Raw genomic sequence first — 20,681 nt, 5'->3', positions numbered from 1 at the left:
AGTGCCCCTTACGACCCACAGCCCATCAGTCTCCATAGGTTAACATGGCAAAACTCGATTTCCTACCTCACATATTTCTTAAATTGCTTTTCCATGTCCCAGCCCCTTACATGATAGAGATTAATTAACAGAGATCAAGGACAGGGCAAATGAAATTGAAACGATCGATAAGTTTAACTAGCTCTAATATTAGCGAGTTGTATTTGTGTGTAGTCCCTACTATAGGCCCACATTCAGGCGTATTAGAACAGAAAGTTATGTATCGTTTGCGTAGCAGACGTTATGCCACTGCACAAGGCTGTTCACCATCCATTTGGGTCCGGGCTGGAGCAGAGTGCTTTCTGCATGCCGTCCAGTCTCGTTAATAAAGTCTCTGACAGTAGTATATTTCCGTATGTTTTGCTTACGCAGGCAGCGCGGATTTTAAAAACGGTGTGGCTGTGAATGCAAGTTTGACAGTGGGTTTGGCTTATGAGTTAGACCAATCACGTAGACCTAGGTCACTAAGGGTTCCTATGCGGTAAAAAAAGACCCTGCACTGAGGTCGGAGCTGAAAGAGTTATAGGAACTGCAGTCAGAGGTACTTAATAATCCCCAAATTGGTCCGGTCCGAACATGAGAACACAAGTTCTAGGACCTGCAAAAATCTCTCTGGTGCGAAAGGGACTAATGTGTATTAGAAAGAGCACTTTTTAAGGAAAAAAAACATTGCATAATTTAATATATCACATAAATAGTTGATCATTTCACCCCTACTGTATTTCTTTGTCTACTTGTAGGAGGCCTTATTTCCAGCGCGGGTAGTATATGACCTGCTCTTCTACTTCATTGTCATCATTATTGTTCTGAACTTAATCTTTGGAGTCATCATTGACACTTTTGCTGACCTTCGCAGTGAGAAACAGAACAAAGAGGAAACCCTGAAGAATACTTGCTTCATCTGTGGTATACGATAAACAGCAACATATCATGTTTTTTCTACCCCCACTGGTTTAATTGAAAAGAGAGTAAATTCTTTGCTGGAATAAGTTTCTTTGGTGTTTATTTCCTCTGTGTATTCAGAACCCCTGAATTTTGAAAGGATTTCTACAACTTTCTGCTTTTATAGGTGTGTGTTTTTTTGTTTTAATCTTTTTTCCATAGGTCTTGAGAGAGATAAGTTTGATAATAAGACTGTGTCTTTTGAGGAGCACATCAAGTCGGAGCACAATATCTGGAATTACCTGTATTTCATTGTGCTTTTACGTGAGAAAGCCAAGACGGATTACACTGGTCCAGAGAGCTATGTGGCCCGTATGATCAAGGTAATGCAACATGTGGCATTTAAAGCCATATATGGTACATAACACACAGCAGTCTTAGGTAGTGTATATTCAGAGGTTGTATACTGAGGAGTTAGTAAAACAAAGCTTCTTTGTTACATGTGAGCATTTAAGCCAAATGATTTCCCTATACTACATGCAATATTTCACACAACATAGTCGCTCTCTATCACCTTTGGGATACTGCCTTCAGATGGTACACCGAGCCATCCCTCTCTCCTTCATCCTACTGCACATGCATGAAGCGAGTGTACACTGGCGTGAATGTCTACTGCTGCTCACCACACAAAACTGTTGTGTTTGTTTTGGATTGTTTGGACTTGTTTGGACTTGTCCTGGGTGCTGTCCTTGACGTTTTGGTTTGTGTATCTGCTACTTACTCTATCGCTGGATTTGTTTGTCCATTATAACCAAATAGACTCACCTGCTTGCGTCGGACCTGCTACCCTTTTCTGAGCGCGGGTTCAAGCACCTTCACCGGCCTAACTCGAGCCCACTCTGCTGAGGTTTAATGCAACTTGGCCGTGAGCTCAGCTTGTTATCCGTGTTTTATGGGGAGTTAGGATGCGGTCCATCCATCTAATGTTGATATCAGCTTACTCGTCGTATCGTCGACATTGTGGATTGTTTATTTTTATGACTCTCTCATGGCTAGGCAAGCCACTTGCAAATCCATCTACTCTGTAGCTGACTTGTTACAGTTGAACTCGTCGTCCCTGCGTCTGCCCTCAGGAGTTTACAAACTGTGCGTCGGCTTTCGCATCGTTCGACAACACCCCCCCCCCCCGCGCTATTCGCACAGAGGCCGTCATCGTTGCAGTTTCCTCCCTCAGGATGTTTCAGATGGCGCTATCCCGACAGTCCTGTCGACGTTACCATCAGCTAGGTGATGCAGGCCCAGAGGCTCTGACCCCCGGAATCTACGATCTCTGGCTTCGATCATCCCGGTCCATCGGTCAACTCGTCTCACTCTAAAACCCTCACGCTCCGACGGCGGAGTCAAAGACCTCCGTCTTTTAACATTCCAAAAGAACTCCTCCTCGTCGTTGTCAGCGACACAGCAAGCCCCAGTCAAAGTTGCTCTATTAAATGCTAGATCAATAGCTAACAAAAGCTTAATTTTAAATGACATTATTACATCCCACCACCTGGACTTTTTGTTTGTGACTGAGACTTGGCTTAGCACTGGTGACTTGTCGTCACTTGGTGATATCTGTCCTCCTCATTTCTACTCCATAAGTTCCGAGTAAGTTTCATAAGTTTCGAGATGTTTACCCACCAATGCCTACTCCTCCTTTGAGGTTCAGCTTCTGATGATAAATGTGTCTACTCCTGTCCTATGTGCTCTGGTGTACAGACTTCCCAAAACTAGTAGTATTTATATTCAGGAATTTTATGATCTTTTGTTATTGATTTCATGGGATTTTAACATTCACATTTGCTGTCCAACTAAGCCTATGGTCTTTGAGTTTTTTAGTCTTGTGGAGTCTTTTAATTTAAATCAATCAGTTCTAGGCCCAACTCATCAGAAAGGGCACGCACTAGATCTGGTTTTATCTTTCGGTTTCCCTGTTTTCAACTGCACAACTACTGACACTACTATCTCTGATCACTTTCTGATTGAGTTTGATTCCACTTGGTCTAATCCCGTCCTTCCCCCTCCCTCTCCCGTTCTATAAACTCAGCCATAGCTGCCCTTTTCTCAGACTCTTTCACTCATACCCACCTACCCCATATCTCTCTAGCCCTATCCTCGTGCCCTGACACTCTTGAACTGGTCTCTATTTTCAACTCCGCTTGCTCTGACAATGTAGCCCCTCTAAAAGTAAAAAACTAGTGCTGTCAGTTAAACGCGTTATTAACGGCGTTAATGTAAACCTATTTTAACGGCGTCAATTTTTTTATCGCGAGATTAACGTTCATTTTGGTGTAACAAACTTTGTAGTTTTTTCACATGCTGTTGCAACAACTAGTAACGTTAGAACAACTACAACACCACACCGATCTAGCCAGACCGGAACTAAACAATACGCACTGACGAATGGAATGGAACAGAACGTTGTATGTGCTGCATACACGCCCCCTTTTAGGGGGAAGATGACTGATATAATGGAAATCTATGCTGCATCAAAGTGGAGAGTGAAACGTGCTTATAGTAAACTTATAGAAACAAACATGAATAAAAGGCACAAAATAAGGTTGGTGTAAGAGTTATCTGTGTGTTTATGGGATTAATGTGACCATGTTCCTATGTTTTGCTCTCTCCAGTTTACTAGGAGTGTCACAAATGTATCGATAGGCACAGTCAAACTGCCCGTGGCTGACTAATTAAGTTCAGCAAGCTTAACTTTACATGTCATAACATCAACTAAACATAAGTCACACATTCATTCTATCACTTGTAATATGAACGTAGCCTATTTCCTACAACTAGGTGAGATAATTGGCTAGCTAGCAAGCTAACCGTTTTGCATGGGATATTATGATAAGTGTACATGCTAAATTTGTATAATAGCCTACATGGGGTATTACAAACGAATAAGGTTGGTAATGTACATCGTTTCGACATGAGTAAGTTACATAAACACAATTCTTCATAACTGCCGTGTTAGTAAAATGATTGAATGTCCTGTGAATTAATAACTAGATGTAACGTCAACGTGTGATTACTAGCTGTCTTTCAATGATATAATGTTAACATGTTTTCCGCTAAAATGGGGCGTGATGCAGATCAAATGTATCTTTTATGATGATGCACCGTTAGTAGGCTACGTAAAGGCATGCTGCACACACTTGGTTGGGCTAACGAGCTGGCCAAAGAGTAGTAGCCTAGGCTGACGCATTAGTTGTGTGCCGCCAAAGATTTTTTCACCATCACTTGTTCTGTTATCAACATTCCTCTTTGGCTGCTACTATTTGCGATGCACTCTGCTTTCGACATTCATTTACATTAGATTCCATTCTTTTCAATACAACTCCGCACACCAGCATCACACTTTGCAGCCGTGTAAATTCAGTTATATTTGGTCGCTGCTCCATAAAATCCATTGTTCATCCAGTGTTTGCCTGTTAAAAACTTCGGCGCTGATGTGGGTGACAAGTGACAGTGCACCATAGACTGTAGGCCTATAAAATGGCAATGCACTCATGTTGAAAACTTCCTTATTTTCAACTGAACTCAAAGATAATGAATATAGTATGAATATAATATTTTCTGTTTGTTATGCCCTTTATAATGTGTGTAGGCCTACATTTTGTGCATGCACTTCTGCAGTAGCATTTATTTCAGTTTATATCAGCTATATTTCTGAAGAATATATTGTTTTGCCTCAGGTCTGCTGCACATCTTTTGAAATTTGATTTGAAATAATCAAATAGACCTATGTCTTAAAGTTCAGTTAATAAAGTAACTTGCTTTGCTTTCATTTGAATCCCAATCAAGATAAACAATAATTGCTTTATTGTTAATATGGACTCCTGGAAAGTTCAGAAATGCAAAATAATAGAATTTTAATCATATCATAAAATATGTGATTAATTGTGATTAACTATAGGAATTCAGCGATTAATCGTGATTAAAAATTTTATTCGTTTGACAGCACTAAAAAAAACATAAGGCCCTCTGCTCGGCTTCCTGGCTAACCGAGTCCACCCGCACTCTCTGTCATGCCTGCAGACAGGCGGAGAGGAAATGGAAAAAGGACAAACTCCGGGTGTCTTTTGAAATTCTACAAGATGTTTTAAAACAATACCAACTTTTAGGTAAAGAGGCCAAGGCTGACTACTACGCCACTCTGATAAACAATCAATCTAAACAGCCAATCACTGTGAGGAGTTTTTACATTTTTTTTACTGATAAAATCGACATCCTAAGACCCAAAGTGCTGTTCAAAACTATAAACTCTGTTTTGAATCCGTCAGCCACTTTTACCTCTGCTTCCACTTAATTCACCTGTGAGGAGTTTTTACATTTTTTTACTGATAAAATCGACATCCTAAGAGCCAATATGCCACAAGTTAACCCTGTCTCATCTGAATTTATTCTTCCAGTCAGCAATCTACTCTATTTCTCACCAGTGTCATCTACCCAACTATTTGAAATAGTTTCACACATGAAGCCCTCCCTTTGTCCTTCAGATGTTATCCCTTCACGTCTTTTTAAGGAAGTTTTTATGGTACTCTGCCCCCTTATTCTGGCCATAATTAATAGCTAATATAAATATTATATAATAAAAGTGGTGTCGTCCCTCCCATTTTTAAGCATGCTACTGTCCAACCTCTCTTAAAGAAACCCAATTTAGACCCGAGTGACCTTAAGAACTACAGACCCATCTCCAAGTTACCTTTTATCTCCAAGATCCTTGAAAAAGTTGTCTTCTCAGCTCACCTCTTATTTGAACACTTTTAATACCTTTGAGAAATTTCAGTCTAGTTTTTAGAGCTCTGCACAGTACTGAATCCGCCCTGTTGAAGGTTCTTAATGACATCCTGCTTTGTGTTGACTCTGGGTCCTGTGCCATTTTAGTTTGGCCTGATCTTAGTGCAGCAGTACTGACTTCCAACGTTGCAACATGCTTTACATGCCATTAACACCAGGTAGTCCTTGCTCAATCACTCACTTGTTAAACTGCTTAGATGATATCAAATCCTGGATGGCAAGCTATTTTCTCCAACTCAATGATAGTAAAACTGACATTTTTATTTAGATTTTATTTAGCTCCCCCAGCATTGTTAACAACTCGATCAGAACACTAGGACCCTGTCTGCAAATCTGCAAATCTGCACACTGTAGTTAAAAATCTTGGTGTCCTAGTTGATAGTTCTCTGAATTTTATTAAACAAGTGAGCAGTATAAGTAAGTAAGTAAGTATATATACTCTTTTGATCCTGTGAGGGAAATTTGGTCTCTGCATTTATCCAGTGGTGGAGGAAGTACTGAAACTCAGTACTTAAGTAAAAGTACAAATACACAGAGAAATATTTACTTTAGTAAAAGTAAAAGTACCACAATGACAACCCTACTTAAGTAAAATTAAAAAGTACCTGCTTTTAAATGTACTTTAAGTATTAAAAGTAAAAGTATTTGCATAATGATTTATTCTCTTAATATCTATATTCTAAAAGAAAAATCAGTATGGGCTGTGGCATTTTAATTAAGCTAGTTTTAGGTTATACTGGACTAGATAGTTTTAAGCTAATGCAATTGTGCTTACCATCTGTGGCCCAGTTTACATTCTGACCTACAATTCTAGAGACTGTAATTCTGGTTATCTAGGGTGATCTGAGTAAAATATCATTCAGCAAAACACGAGAGCCTGAAGTTTAACGGGGTAGACAAGGGAAACGTCGGGTGGATCGTAATGCCAATTCTGCTAATTGAACAGAAAAGTTGCTGAGAAAGGTGTCTTTATGATTAGGTTCAGTTTAACTTGCGCAGAAGCACATAGACATTAAATGAGCGCTCACATTACTACCCCCCAATTGTAGGCTATGCCTCTTTATTTGATCACACACAATTAAGAAATATTTCCTAATCTGGAAAATGTTACGGTTTTTTTGACCAGCGGTTCTATAATAGTCTACCATTCATTTGTGCCGCAAATGATCAGACATGTGACAGAAGCATTGGCATAGCCTGTAACTTCGCTGATCCGCGAATAATCTCATCGGAGAGGAGGCCCTAACGCTGCAGATAACAGACAGAGAAAGGCACAGAACACAGTTGCATGTCCAGTGTAGCCACGGGTCTGGTGAATATAGTCTAGCGAATGCAGATGGCTACAAGCTCACGCTTTGCCTGGTCTAGACTAGAAGCTTATGTTTCAAAGATTTAGAAGCTGGGCACGTAGCGCTCCAGAATCTTTGGTAGCAACCCTGGTAAAACAAACGTGTTTGTCAGAGAGAAAAAAAAAACTGATCATAAAATGTATCGTAAAAAGGAACGATGGTGTTGTAGAAATGTAGCAGAGTAAAGTATGCAGTAGGCCTACTGGTTAGCGCTTCGGACTTGTAACCGGAGGGGTGCCGGTTCGAACCCCGACCAGTAGGCACGGCTGAAGTGCCCTTGAGCAAGGCACCTAACCCTCACTTCTCCCCGAGCGCCGCTGTTGATGCAGGCAGCTCACTGCACCGGGATTAGTGTGTGCTTCACCTCACTGTGTGTTCACTGTGTGCTGAGTGTGTTTCACTAATTCACGGATTGGGATAAATACAGAGACTAAATTTCCCTCACGGGATCAAAAGAGTATATATAGCCTATATAGCCTATATATAAATAAAGTGACTTGACTTGACTTGTATCAACACTGAACCTTTTGAACCAATCCATTTGTGCAATGATGCGTTTGCATCACCGGCTATTCCAGAAGGCCATATAAGTGAGTAATATCATAAACTTCTCCTCTTTTCATCTCACTGTGCCCTTCTATACTGTAGCTAGAAAAGCTAACATTTGCTGACTTAACTCAAAGAACTGGATAAACCTGTTCCCAGAGCAATTAATATCAATTATCCCTAAAGCTTTTTTTTTTTTCAAAAGTTTTGCTAAATGGTTATTGCTCTGTAGTTGATTTTTGAGTGAAATAAATCAAGGATTGAATAGCTTAATTTATTGACATGGGAGACTGACAGTGGTGCATGCATTATTTTTGAACAAGTAGCACCTGTGTGGGAGGCATGTTGTTCTATGACGCACACCTGCAGTTTTTGCACACTCACTAGTCTGTTCCAGTGTGTGTTTTACAAATGGTAGAAGAAGCCAGTGGTGTGTTCAAATTCGCAAACATAGGCGAACGTTCACAAATGGTTGCAATTTTTTTTTGTTTGCCTTCAGTTTCCCACAAATGTTTGCGAACACTCGCAAACAGTTTGAGGAGGTACTGTAGTTCTCCACCAACATTTTGGGAGTTGGACAGAGAGGAGGACCAGTTCAACCCAGGAAGGACCATTTAGCTTGAGGAATACCCTCCCTGTCATTCGCCACTGTCCAGGACATACCATGACATCGCTCTGCAACCCAATGGCTTTTCTAGTCACTGACATAGCATGTGTTTGCAGACTGGTGTGTGGAGTGCAACACACTAATCTGATTTCATGCTCTATTGGTACAAGCACAATCTGATTCTGATTCATTGGGCTATTTGGAACTGTGGTTAATACACAGGGGCGGTTAATACGTGTTTTTTTTTTTTTATTTGTGTAAAACACTGTCCTGCGGTTTATACACAATGCACACGTGGGACATTTCTGTACATAGTTTTAAACATATTTCAGAGATAACATGTTTTTATAAGGCAATGTGGTGTATGTATTCCAAATGTGACATTGAATATCTGAAGGAATCTGAAGCAGAACACAAGACATCACATTTCTGACAAGACATTTCTGGTGACATGAGCGCATCATTACTTATTCTTTAAATGGCTTGGTTGAAAAGGGTCAGCATTGATACACCCATTGTGGGCTTTACCCCAAAGGTGATGTCTCCTATGATCTTTCATAATCAGAAAGGTTTCTATTCAGGAGCCTTTTTTTAACCCTACACATAAGGTTTCTGCAGAAGTTTTCAGTTGTACAAGCAAGATGATTCTTAAGCATGGTTGTTTGTGATGGACATGTACAGTATGTGGTAACTATACAAATGTATGTTGTCACATTGATATTTAACTATATAACTTTATCTTATAACAAAATCGACATATATTGGTAAAACATTGTTATATTAAAATAATTACTGCATAGGGACACTTACAAAAAAGTACAACTGCTCAGAATTGGTATATGCATGATTAGTCGCAGGTCACATTCCAAAATCAAAGAGAGAGCTTATCAGGGCAGGGCTGGTATACCACTGAACTGATCAACTGGTTGAATTTATTTAATCCATATATTGTTTTCTTGGATAGGAAATAAATCTAGACTGGTTCCCACGCATGCAGGCAATGTCTCTGGTAGTGACAGAGGGAGATGGAGAGCAGAATGAGATGAGGAATTTGCAGGATCGTCTGAGTGCTACCATGAAGGTGGTTAGCCAGCTCACTGGCCAGCTTACTGAACTGAAGGAGCAGGTAATATCAAGATATTTTATCTGAAAACCTAAGAAATCCTTCAATTTACACAACACTACACAATGGCTCCAATACAAACAAGTAATTCAAATAAGGTCCCCTGCAAGTTGATACACCAGAATGGTAATACATTCGCTTTCCAAAATTATTTAGGTAAATCCATTCCGCAAGTCAGTCAGGATTGGGTTCCCATCTTTGGAACATCGGATGTTATGATTTGTTATTTTGAAACATCAACTGATGCACTGTAAATTCAAACCAGAAATACTCAACTATGATGTGTACTGTTTTTTTCATATGTCTTGTAATACAAACATACTTAAGGGACATGTGGATGGATCAATACATGAAAAAAAACACCTAACCTAAAAAAAATGATACAAAAGGTTTTTCAACTGATTATGATACCTTTAGATGTACTTAACAACATATTAAAACTCTAGCTAAATCTGACCACAGTTAAAGTGGTCATTTTCAAGATGGTGTCCAAGATGGCCGCCAGAAGCTAATTTTGGCTATATCTGAAGCATTAATCAGCCTAGGAAAGTGTTTTTAGTGTTTAATCTGATTTAAAGGTCACTGAATCAGATATAACACACTAAAGTATCAGTCCATCATTTTCCAAGATAGTAGATAGTAATTGACCTCTTGCCCCGGGGGGTTGACTGATACGTCTGTCCAATCAGAGGGTCCCATATGATGCCCCTTTACTTTGCATAATTTTGGCTAAAACAGTAATCAGACAGCACAGTATGTTAATGTAAGTGAATGCAGGAAAATTGTGAAGGCAACATGGGCTATATCAGATATTACGAATAATATATTCTTGTACGCAAGATAGATAGCTTGCTAGCTAATTTCTGACAAAATGGGATTTTCAATCTTGAATGAAGGAAGTACATTCTTCATTAAATAATGCCATCCTGAAAAGATGGTTTTGGCGTAACAAGAGGTCATGAAATTAACTAGAATCTGTTGAATTGTAATCAGTCCATCCTTTTCCACAACTTCCCGACCATGCTGCCAATTCAGTCTACTCGAAGCATATGGAGTATAATGGACATAATTTCATTCTACTAGTTTTCAACCTAACCTTTTTTTCCCACAACTTCTGCATCCCATAACCAATTTTTCCCACAACTGCGATTCAAGTACATTATGCAACTGAACTGACAACATAGGGAGAGTCATTCTACTAATTTTTATCACTAAAAAGATGGTGTGGGTGATTGACCTTATTCAGAAATCATGAAATCAAATACTATCTGCTGAATTATCACTCCATTATGTTCCTTAAATATCCAACCATGTTGCCTTTTCAGTCACCTATTCTACTCAAAGGAGAGAGAGATTTTCATTCTTCTAATTTTCACCCTATAAGTCCATTCTTTTCCACACCTTCCCAATTGAAAGAGCTTATTTGTGAGTGCAACCTTTTGTGACAAATATCTGTACCATCTGTCAGAGCAGAGTTGAAGATGGACATGATATGATACATGATGTCTCCAAAGAGGTGACTCAATAGGCTACATGCACGAAAGGCTCTCGGTGCACTTGTTTGTTTCCGGTGGAGCCAGGTGTGTTTGAACCTGCCGCTATTGTTAATGTAATTAGTGTCTACACAGACCTGGTTGGGTGTTGCACCTAGTGAATCAGCAGGTTACGATAAAGGAGGATTTATGTGTGTGTTATTATTGTGCAAACAAGATATTCAGTATCAGAGTGAAGATGTAAGGAGTAGAATACAACAGAAGATGCCGTTACAACACAGTTAACGCTCCACCGGAAACAAATGAGCTACCTGATGAGCCTTTCGTGCATGTAGCCTATTGTTGTGACATCTGGCTCGAAGGTGCATGCTATACTAATAAATATAGTTTAAGATTGATAATTAACAATGCATGCATGGGTCATGGTTTTACCAGTTATAGTATAGAACAGCCTAAACTATACATATTCTAAAAGAATATACCCTGTACATGAAATATAGCATCAGCACTTATGTCCCATCTTCCTCCATACCATGCAAAATACGGTACATACTCCTCTATTCTGTATAGGCGAATCAAGTGAATAGCTGATACATTTTGGCCTGGACTATTAAGGGAAACAAAATAAACACCATAAACTATATATTTTCTTAAAGCATACAAATCTTGTAGATGAGATATAACACCAGTTAAGACATGTCCCATCTTCCTCCATGCCATTCACAATACATTTCCCTCTATTTTGGCGAATCTAGTGAAAAGCGGATACATTTTGGCCTATAATTTCCAGGGAAAACAGATTAAACACCCTAAACTATATATTTTCTAAAAGCATACCGAGCTATTGGACCAAGCCACTCACAGTCAGCCTATCAACATCAAAAAGAGAGGAGTGTGAGAGAGTGAACAAAATTGCAGACTGTACCTTTAAGACTCATTTAGGGTGACTGCTTGCAAACGTTTTTTTTAACTGATCCATAAACAAAGTTGAGATGTTTGATATTTGCATGTTGGATTATAGTGGCTGTGTTGCCAATTTTTTTTGTTACAGATATTAATTGATCCCTTAATAATTGTCTATCTGCAGATGATTGAACAGAGAAAGCGAAGACAACGAATGGGATTTGTAGACGTACAATCAGGTGCAAGTGCAACTGCCCCACCCAGCACATCAGGAGGAAACCACCACATCTATAAAGCATAACATTTGTCTTACTAGTTTACTAGTTTGAGTAAAACAGGAAAAACTGTGGATTATAATCAGCAATAATAATAATCTTCAACTTTTGCTGTTCTAAATTTCCCAAAATGTATAATTCTTGAAGTGCATTTTCTTTCATCAAAATCATGATGCCAACAATCTGTGAAGAATATAACTGTCTAAATGTGTCTTAACTGTCTTAACTCAGAACTTACATTGTAGGTTAAATATTTAGGTTAAGTGTAGTATTGCATAGGAAAGCAACATTTGAAATGAGGCCTGTTTCTGTTAATGGACCCGTAAGATACATGTGAAAAAAGTTGAGATAAGAAAAGATTGAGAAGAAAAGCAAAGCATTTTGAGATCTTAAGTTGAAATTAAATTGGTCTTGGGCTGAGACAAGAGGAGGGCTATAGTTTAGGAGAAACAGGTGAGATCTCTATAATAGCTCTATAAATAAATGTATTTCTATTTCTCGTGAGACAAAGACATTTTCGAGACCAGAAACTTTCCATTGGAATTGCTTATTAAGAGAATTTATTTGTGATGTAATGTGATTCTCAAACTTGTGAGACCAGTGTACCGTCTATGTACTTGACTGGGCACATGCATGTAGTAGATGGAAGATGGAAAATATTATAGAATTAATTATTTCAAACACACTGAATGTCTACCCATATGACTAGACTATCTGTTGACAATTACGGATCATCATTCATTTAGTGTTGAGATGTTGTTCATTAAGTGAGATAAGATCCAAATAGCGGGGATAGCCAGACCAGATGAAACACGTTTTAATCAAACATAATTTACAAAGAGATCGTATCACACTGAAAGCTCATATTTTGTCACTAGCAACCTAGCCTATATTGGTCCTTTGTCAAATACAGTTGCATTATCAGCCCTGACCAAAACTGTTCAGGAATTATTTATGCAAAAATGGAATGTGCATAATGTTTCATTCTCCCTCCTTTTTGGCACAAATGAAACAGCATGAGAGAGCATGAACCATATCGTTTCTCCTGTATTTTATTTGGCAAATTTGACAAGTCATCTTACATTTCAAATCATAGCCTACTTCTTTCTCTTTCTCTTTCTCTTTACGCATTTAGAATAAAGAAGTATAAGTATTATACTCTTTTGATCCCGTGAGGGAAATTTGGTCTCTGCATTTATCCCAATCCGTGAATTAGTGAAACACACTCAGCACACTGTGAACACACAGTGAGGTGAAACACACACTAATCCCGGCGCAGTGAGCTGCCTGCTACAACAGCAGCGCTCGGGGAGCAGTGAGGTGTTGGGTACCTTGCTCAAGGGCACTTCAGCCGTTCCTACTGGTCGGGGTTCGAACCAGCAACCCTCCGGTTACAAGTCCGAAGCGCCACGTAGGCCACGGCTTCCCCCGAATAACGTTTGTGAACCCTTTTGTTTTGTTGCTAGCATAAAAACAAGCTTACCATCAGCCTATCCGCAAATTTTAAACAAAAGGGATGAATTGAACGATGACGAAGTCGGACATGTAGGCATAGTTCATATTGAAAAAAGTTATACCATTTGGAACTCTAGAGTTTCCCCATAACGCTATCTAATCATAGCCAATTCACACCAAAGATTTGCGACGAGATGAGCTGCAACGTTGTATAAACCAGCAACTTGATGCAACATTCTAAAACCTTGCAACTCTGACTAGACATGGTGAATGCTTTGCAACAACGTGCAATATCTAATTCACACCCCTGCAACTCCTTTCTGCAACGGTTTCGTCTCGTTGCGAATCTTAAACAGACGATCTGACGGGTTTTAGAAGTTTAAATACAACCCGAAACTAAAAAAAAGACCAGGCCTCTATTTGAGACCGGCCTTTAACCCAAACCTGTAGTCACACCAGGCATTTAAAAGAGACAGGCGTCTATTTGGGACTCGGCTATTATTTGAAGTTTTACGGTAAGTCTCTTGTATTGATCATTTCTATGATTATGGTGAGCACTACACGAATGACAAGCAGACATGACGTGAGTTGGATAGTTAGCTAGAAGGAGCTATCTCCAGATGTAAATGGTCATAGCCCATTAAACCCAACAGCAACATAGGCTTGAGAGATGCAGTCAACTTAATGTTAGCCTACTATTATTTGTCGACATCAAACCTGGAGAGAAATGAACAAGGTTACCCACCTGTGGTTCCTGCAGTTAAACTCTCATAACTCTTGTGGATTACTGATCATGTGAACTTTTGTGACAGCGTAGGATTAGGTTAGGTTAATTAAACAAGGTTCAGCAGAATCTGAACCCCATCAAAAAAATGAAGATTCAGCCAAAGCCTTGGATTCAGTGCACCCCTATTCAATATAGAGTAACTGGTGGCTTAGCTCACTACATTTTCTCACTACTTAGCTCACTACATTTTCATTTTCAACTTTGTTGATTGTTAGCTTTTGATAACTACTCTTGGCAATTCTGAAGCATTTCTGTTCACCCAACAATTTTTCCTTGACCCAAGTGACCAATAAAAAAATTCTAAGCATAATTTGACTTCTATCATTAATTTTGTTTTGATTCCCTTTCTTATGGATGTTGTGCTGTAAACTGTTCAGGAATGAGGGTATCTTAAACCAGGCAATCTGCGGAACTCCATACCGAGCACCTAAAGGTACTCCAGAGTACCTTGCAGTACACTGCAAAAATTGCTTGTGCTTGTGTTAGTGTCAAATGCCAAGTATTATTAATATTACATTAAGATCAAAAATCTAGTTGGTATTGTTTTATTATAAAATGACTCGTAAGATCATTTTTACTTAATTTAAAGGTAAACTATGCTAAACTAAACTAAACTAAAGGTAAACTATGCAGGTATAAGGGAAAAACCACCCTTGCAACTTTGGGCTGGCGGGCCGACGGCCACAGTGTCAGGAAGTATAACGAGTGTAACGAATTGCTTTACTGCATTCAGATACACATACACACCAGGCACCGGCTAGAAAAAGGTAGCGATGGAGTCTCTCAGACATTAGTCATGACAGAGCCAGCGAAAAAGAAGCAAAAACCTAGAAAACAGCAAGGAAATTGCCAATACTGCATTCTGTAGTTTACCTTTAAGGTCATGTTCATGAAAAAGGTGGTCTTATCCATTCATTACTGCATTTCTGCATAGCAAAATGGTCAATGTATTTATTTGAAGTAAATTTAAAGATTGTATCAGTGATTGCAGGCCCAAACATAAATGATCACATTCATCTAATCTTTCCTAACGATCCACTAGCTGCCCGCCCCATAAGCAGGCTGTCAAAAAATGTGTCTCTGTAGGCAGCCTAGGCTCTGAGATCTGCACACAAAAACAATTGCTACCAACAAGTTTTCCCAACCACTCAAAGGCAAAATAAAGTGTTCCAACCAATAACCGACAAGATGCGCATTCAGGAGAGTTTCAATTACACAGGAGGGAGGGGGAGGGAGTAGCGAGCTAGCTCTCTGTTTTGTTTGAACGTCAACAGAAGTGACGTTACCCCGCCATCGCTGATACAACCTTTAAATGTTGGTTATTATCTCTTTCACAGTTCTACCTTTGTTGGGCTACTTTTTTTTCAGTCCGTCCGATTTTCCTCCACGGGTAAATATCACTGGAGAGTGCCATTCAGCCCTCACAATTGCCATAAATGTTGGTCTTAATTTTCTATTCTTTATACGTATTATTCTAAATAGCAGACAAGCAAGTTGTAGAAATATATTAGCTGAGCTTTCACACCTATTTTCAGATAATTATGGGACAATATTTAGAGGATAAAGATTCAAGATTCAAAAAGCTTTATTGTCCAACATGTTGCCATGTTAGATCATTTTCTTTGATTGAAGGCACTGTCCTAATTATGTGTGTGTATTGCCTTGGGTATTCAGGATTTTGTTAATAGTAACTTTTTGGCCAGAGGCACTCTGTATATCTTCTGCCTGATGGTTCTGCCTGCCAGCTCAAAACATCTGTGGAGGGGGTGGGATGCATTGTTGTGCTTTTTTATAAACTCTGTCTACATCCTGAGTGAAGGATACTGTAGGTGGTGGTCAATCTGAGTACCAAGGTACTTAAAGTACTCAACTCAACCTTTTCCACTACCTGCCCCTCCAGTGGAGAGTGGATGTAGGGTTTCAGGCGCCCGGCACCCATGGCAACATAGTTCCTTAGTCTTAGGCTACTTAACAAACTATATTGGTTGCTAGGTAGATGAGGTTTAATATAGTTAGAATGACGTTAAACGGTTGAAGCTGCATTAACTGCGTTAGAAGAAGAAGAAGAAGAAGAAGAAGAAGCCTAGGATTAGGAAGAACAGTACAGTGCATTTTCATGCACTGTAATTACTTCACTGCATTGTACAGATGCATACCATCATGTCCAGTAAGGTCTGTTGTTTATTTTGATATATGGCTTGCCATGTGTGAAGAGTTTGTGAGATATTTCAGAGAGTATAGATAGATAGATAGATAGATACTTTATTGATCCCCAAGGGGAAATGCAAGGGTCTCAGTAGCATACAGACATCACACACAACATGCACTTACAGCAGAAATGGTAAACATACTGAGTATAAACATATAACTAAACTCCACTGTACAATAAAGACAGAAGATAAGAAAACTAACAAAACTAAATACTAAATATACTATATAAATTAAATTTAAAAAGTCCAATGTGCTTGAGGGTGATCAAGCATAAGACGCTTGTAGTGACAGGGCCGGGACTGGTAAGGTGCTCAAGGGAGTGAGTGTCATGGTGAAGGTGCAAACAGTAGTCCAACATTAGTCCAACAGAGTAATGGGTGTGCAGCAGAGGCGATTGCTCTAAGACTACAGGGGAAGCTCAGCCTCTCTTAAAAGACAGTAAAACAAGAGACAAGAACGCCTATATGCATGATTAATTATTTTAATAAAATGCCAAGCATGCATGTATTTAAGTTTCCTAAAACTAAACTGTCCTTAAATTGGTCAATGCATGATTTCATAACAGGCCAAATAGAAAATAAATGTTAAATATAACCTAGATATCTATATTAAAATCGCATGATGTAGGCAGGCTGCACAGTCTAGTTACATGTAGATCAAGCTGGATAGCTCCAGAACTCACAAGGATTGTCTTAAAGGAGCCACTTTTATGACACTATGGCATTTGAATGCTGACCTTTAGTTTTGTTGCTACTGTGCATGGAGGACAGGCCAATTTTGAGTTCTGTCCAACATTGCACTACCTTAGAATAATAAGGTTCTATCTGCGTTTTGAGTAGTTCTGAGATATTGAGCTTTAAAGTTTTAGAATTCCATAGAGTTACATGGTAAATGGAACAAGTTCTTTTTGATATAAAGTCCAAATATGTACACAACTTTAAGAAACATCTCATCTGAACTTAAGAAACTTTCAAAGAATAAAAATATGTAAATAACTCCATTTTGACAAAAATGTCAGATAGAACCTTATTATTCTAAGGTAGGTTTAGAGAACAATTCAGCACATTTTTACCCTGGGAATCCAGAGTTCTCGCGGAAGCATTTGCTCAGCGAGAGACTCTGGCAACGAGTAATGATGCACGTAACTTTTGCCCCTTGCATCATGTTCACGTCACCTAGCTGAGTTAGACAGAAGGCCCTCCCAAACTGCGTTAAAATGGTGTGTTTAACAGCAAGAATTTCTAAATGTTCCCGGGGAAGGAAACCCCGGACCCTCACTTAGGCCAATATGATCCGCAATATCAGCTCAATTTGCAACTCAAATTCTCATATATTCGTGAGCAATACATTCGGTTTCTATTCGTCTTTGTACATGATCTAGGTTGTAGCCAGCTAGCTCGCTACATATATGATGATACAGATGCTACAGTATACAGATGATATACAGATGCTGAGAATGCACAACTTCCTTCTCCAAGCCAATGTGCTCTCATTCAAGATGGAAACTCCCCATTCTACATGTGCGATGTACCACGGACAATGAAGACTATATCAGAGCGAACCTTCAAAAGTCTACCTGCTGCAGCTGAAACAGTACACAGATGAACACTTACTCGCAGAGGTTGTGGTGAACGTTTTATGGTTAATGGGCTGAATGTTCAAGTTCAAGTAGTTTTATTGTCATGTACTCATAAAATTAATTATAAGTAATGAAATTCTTATGCTCAAGAGCCAGCTCAACTTAAAATAATAAATTAAAAGTAGTAATTAAAAAGGTGTATTGTGTGTGTGTAGGTGCGGGGTAATGGGGGTGTGTGGGGGATGAAGAAATGGGGATGATGAAATGGTATGTGTGGGGAGGGGGTACTGTATGTTGTGTGTTTGGGTGGGGGTTCTGAGGTTTGAGGTTGATTTGCTATGAGGAAGAGAATGACAGTTCAGCATCCTGGTGGCTTGTGGATAGAAACTGTCTCTGTATCTGCTGGTACAGGTCCGCATACTCTTGTACCTTCTACCAGATGGTAGGAGACTGTGGCTGGGATGACTGGGGTAAGCGAGGATTCGCTTGGTCTTTCTCCTACAGCACTGGCTGTAAAGGTCCTGAGTAGTTGGTAACTCAGTCCTTGTAATGCGCTGCACTGACCTGACCACCCTTTGCAGAGCTTTGCGGTCATGGGCGATGCTGTTACCATACCATGATGTGATGTTGCCAGTCCGGATGCTCTTAATGGTACAGCGGTAGAAGTTGGTCAATATTTCACCATCCATACCAAACTTCCTCAGCCGCTGAAGAAAGAAAGAAGAGCCGCTGACTTTGTGACCATACCTATATGGTGTGACCAGCTCAGATCCTCGCTGATAATAGTTCCAAGGAATCTGAAGCAGCTGACTCTCTCTACTGCTGTGCCTCCAATGTAAATGGGTGTGTGCTCTTCCTGCAGTCTCCTGTAGTCCACAATCAACTCCTTGGTTTTGCTGATGTTGAGCAGCAGGTTGTTGTCTTGGCACCAGGATGTCAGGGTTGCCACCTCTGCTCTGTAAGCAGACTCATCATTACTCGTGATACAGCCGATTATGGTGGTCATCAGCAAACTTAATGATGGTGTTTGAGGTGTGAGTTGCCATACAGTCATGGGTGTACACAAAGTACAGCAGGGGCTTAACACACATCCCTGTGGTGCACCAGTGCTGAGTGGAGGAGATAATGTTACCCAGCTGTACCGCCTGATTGATCCGTCCAGCGCTGTACTAGCGAATCGCAGGCCGCTCACATTTCAGTTTCTGTCTATAGGCGTGCAGTAACAAGACTGAGGAGTGATCCGATTTGCCGAAGGCTGGGCAGGGGGTGCTTTGTAGGCATGGCTGTATGGAGTGTATGTGTGATCCAGGGTGTTATCACCTCGAATTGGAAAAATCACATGTTGATGGTATTTCGGTAGAACTTTCTTGAGGTTGGCTTTATTAAAGTCGCCGGCCACGATGATTGCGGCCTCCGGATGCAGTTTCATGCTGATCAATGATTTCATGCAGGTTGTCCAGCGTCCGTGTGGTGTTAGCATGTGGTGGGATGTAAACAGCGATGAAAAAGACTGCTGAGAATTCCCTGGGTAGATAGAAAGGCCAGCATTTGACCATGAGATGTTCGAGGTCAGGAGAGCACCCTGTCGATGTCGTTTGTACATCCACACACCAGCATTTGTTAACCAGAATGCACACACCACCTCCTCTGTTTTTGCCCGACTCCATTGTTCTATCCTGTCGATGGATAGAGAGTCCCTCCGGTAGAATGACCGAGTCTGTGATCGTGTCCAGCCACGTCTCCGTAAAAACAAAGACATTGCCGTTCTTGATATCCCACTATCTGGCTCTGAAATCATCCAGTTTGTTATCCAATGGTTGGACGTTAGCCAGGAGAATGCTAGGAAAGGGAGGGCGATGTTGTTCTCAATCTGACCAATATCCTGGCTCTTTTCCCTCTTTTCCTCCGGCGGAGTGAAAGTCCCTCGATGTAGTTGCAGATTGAGTCTAATATCTAAGAGAGTCTGTCTACTGTAAGTGATCAGCGTTTGACACATGATAAAAAGTGTGAAAATAACACTAGAAAGATGAAAAAAATGTAAAGTTGAGGAGGACACTGACGGCAGCCATATGTCCGGCGCCGACGTCACAAAAACGGATGTTTATCGACCCGCTGATTGGAATCCTACTAAATAGTAAATGCTAAATGCATTATCATACTGGATTTGTCAAAACTCAAAACTGTGTTTCTCAAAGTGTGGTCCGCGAGCAGACGTGGTAAAACATAATATAGATGAGTTATTTGCAATATTGAACCAACTTGTATGTAAATCCAGACAGTTCTGCAACACTGCATATGTAAGCTATGCCAATTTAAATGAATCTTCTGACACAATAAGCAAGGTGGTTCAGTGAGTAGGCCTACTGTGTAATATACTGTTGAAGTAGATCAACTGTTTTTTTTTGTTGTTTTTTTTAGCTAGGTGGTCTGTGAGGTTGTTTTTTATTGGTGGTCCTTGGTCTGAAAAAGTTTGAGAAACACTGCTCTAAACCTAACTAACCATCTATCATGTATACAGACCTTACTGCCCTGTAACTGACCCTAGGCAGATAGGTCAGGTTGAGTCGTGGATCTCCTCGAGGTTTCTTCCTAT

The 20,681-nt window shown here is 39.9% G+C and overlaps 1 protein-coding gene across 1 annotated transcript in view; it reads left to right on the top strand.

Moving 5' to 3' along the window:
- itpr3 (inositol 1,4,5-trisphosphate receptor, type 3) overlaps positions 1-12,850 on the top strand; it is a 199,040-nt gene extending 186,190 nt beyond the window's left edge. Inside the window, exons 54-57 of the mRNA XM_048240949.1 lie at positions 780-945; positions 1,144-1,304; positions 9,227-9,388; positions 11,966-12,850. Of these exons, the coding sequence (XP_048096906.1) occupies positions 780-945; positions 1,144-1,304; positions 9,227-9,388; positions 11,966-12,082 (606 nt within the window). The 3' untranslated portion in view covers positions 12,083-12,850. The remainder of the gene's footprint in view (positions 1-779; positions 946-1,143; positions 1,305-9,226; positions 9,389-11,965) is intronic.
- The last annotated feature ends 7,831 nt before the right edge of the window (positions 12,851-20,681 follow it).

Source organism: Alosa alosa, chromosome 4, assembly GCF_017589495.1.
Source record: "Alosa alosa isolate M-15738 ecotype Scorff River chromosome 4, AALO_Geno_1.1, whole genome shotgun sequence".
Taxonomy (NCBI): Eukaryota; Metazoa; Chordata; class Actinopteri; order Clupeiformes; family Clupeidae; genus Alosa; species Alosa alosa.
The sequence above is the reverse complement of the archived record's forward strand: the minus strand, read 5'-3'. Positions and strand labels throughout refer to the sequence as shown.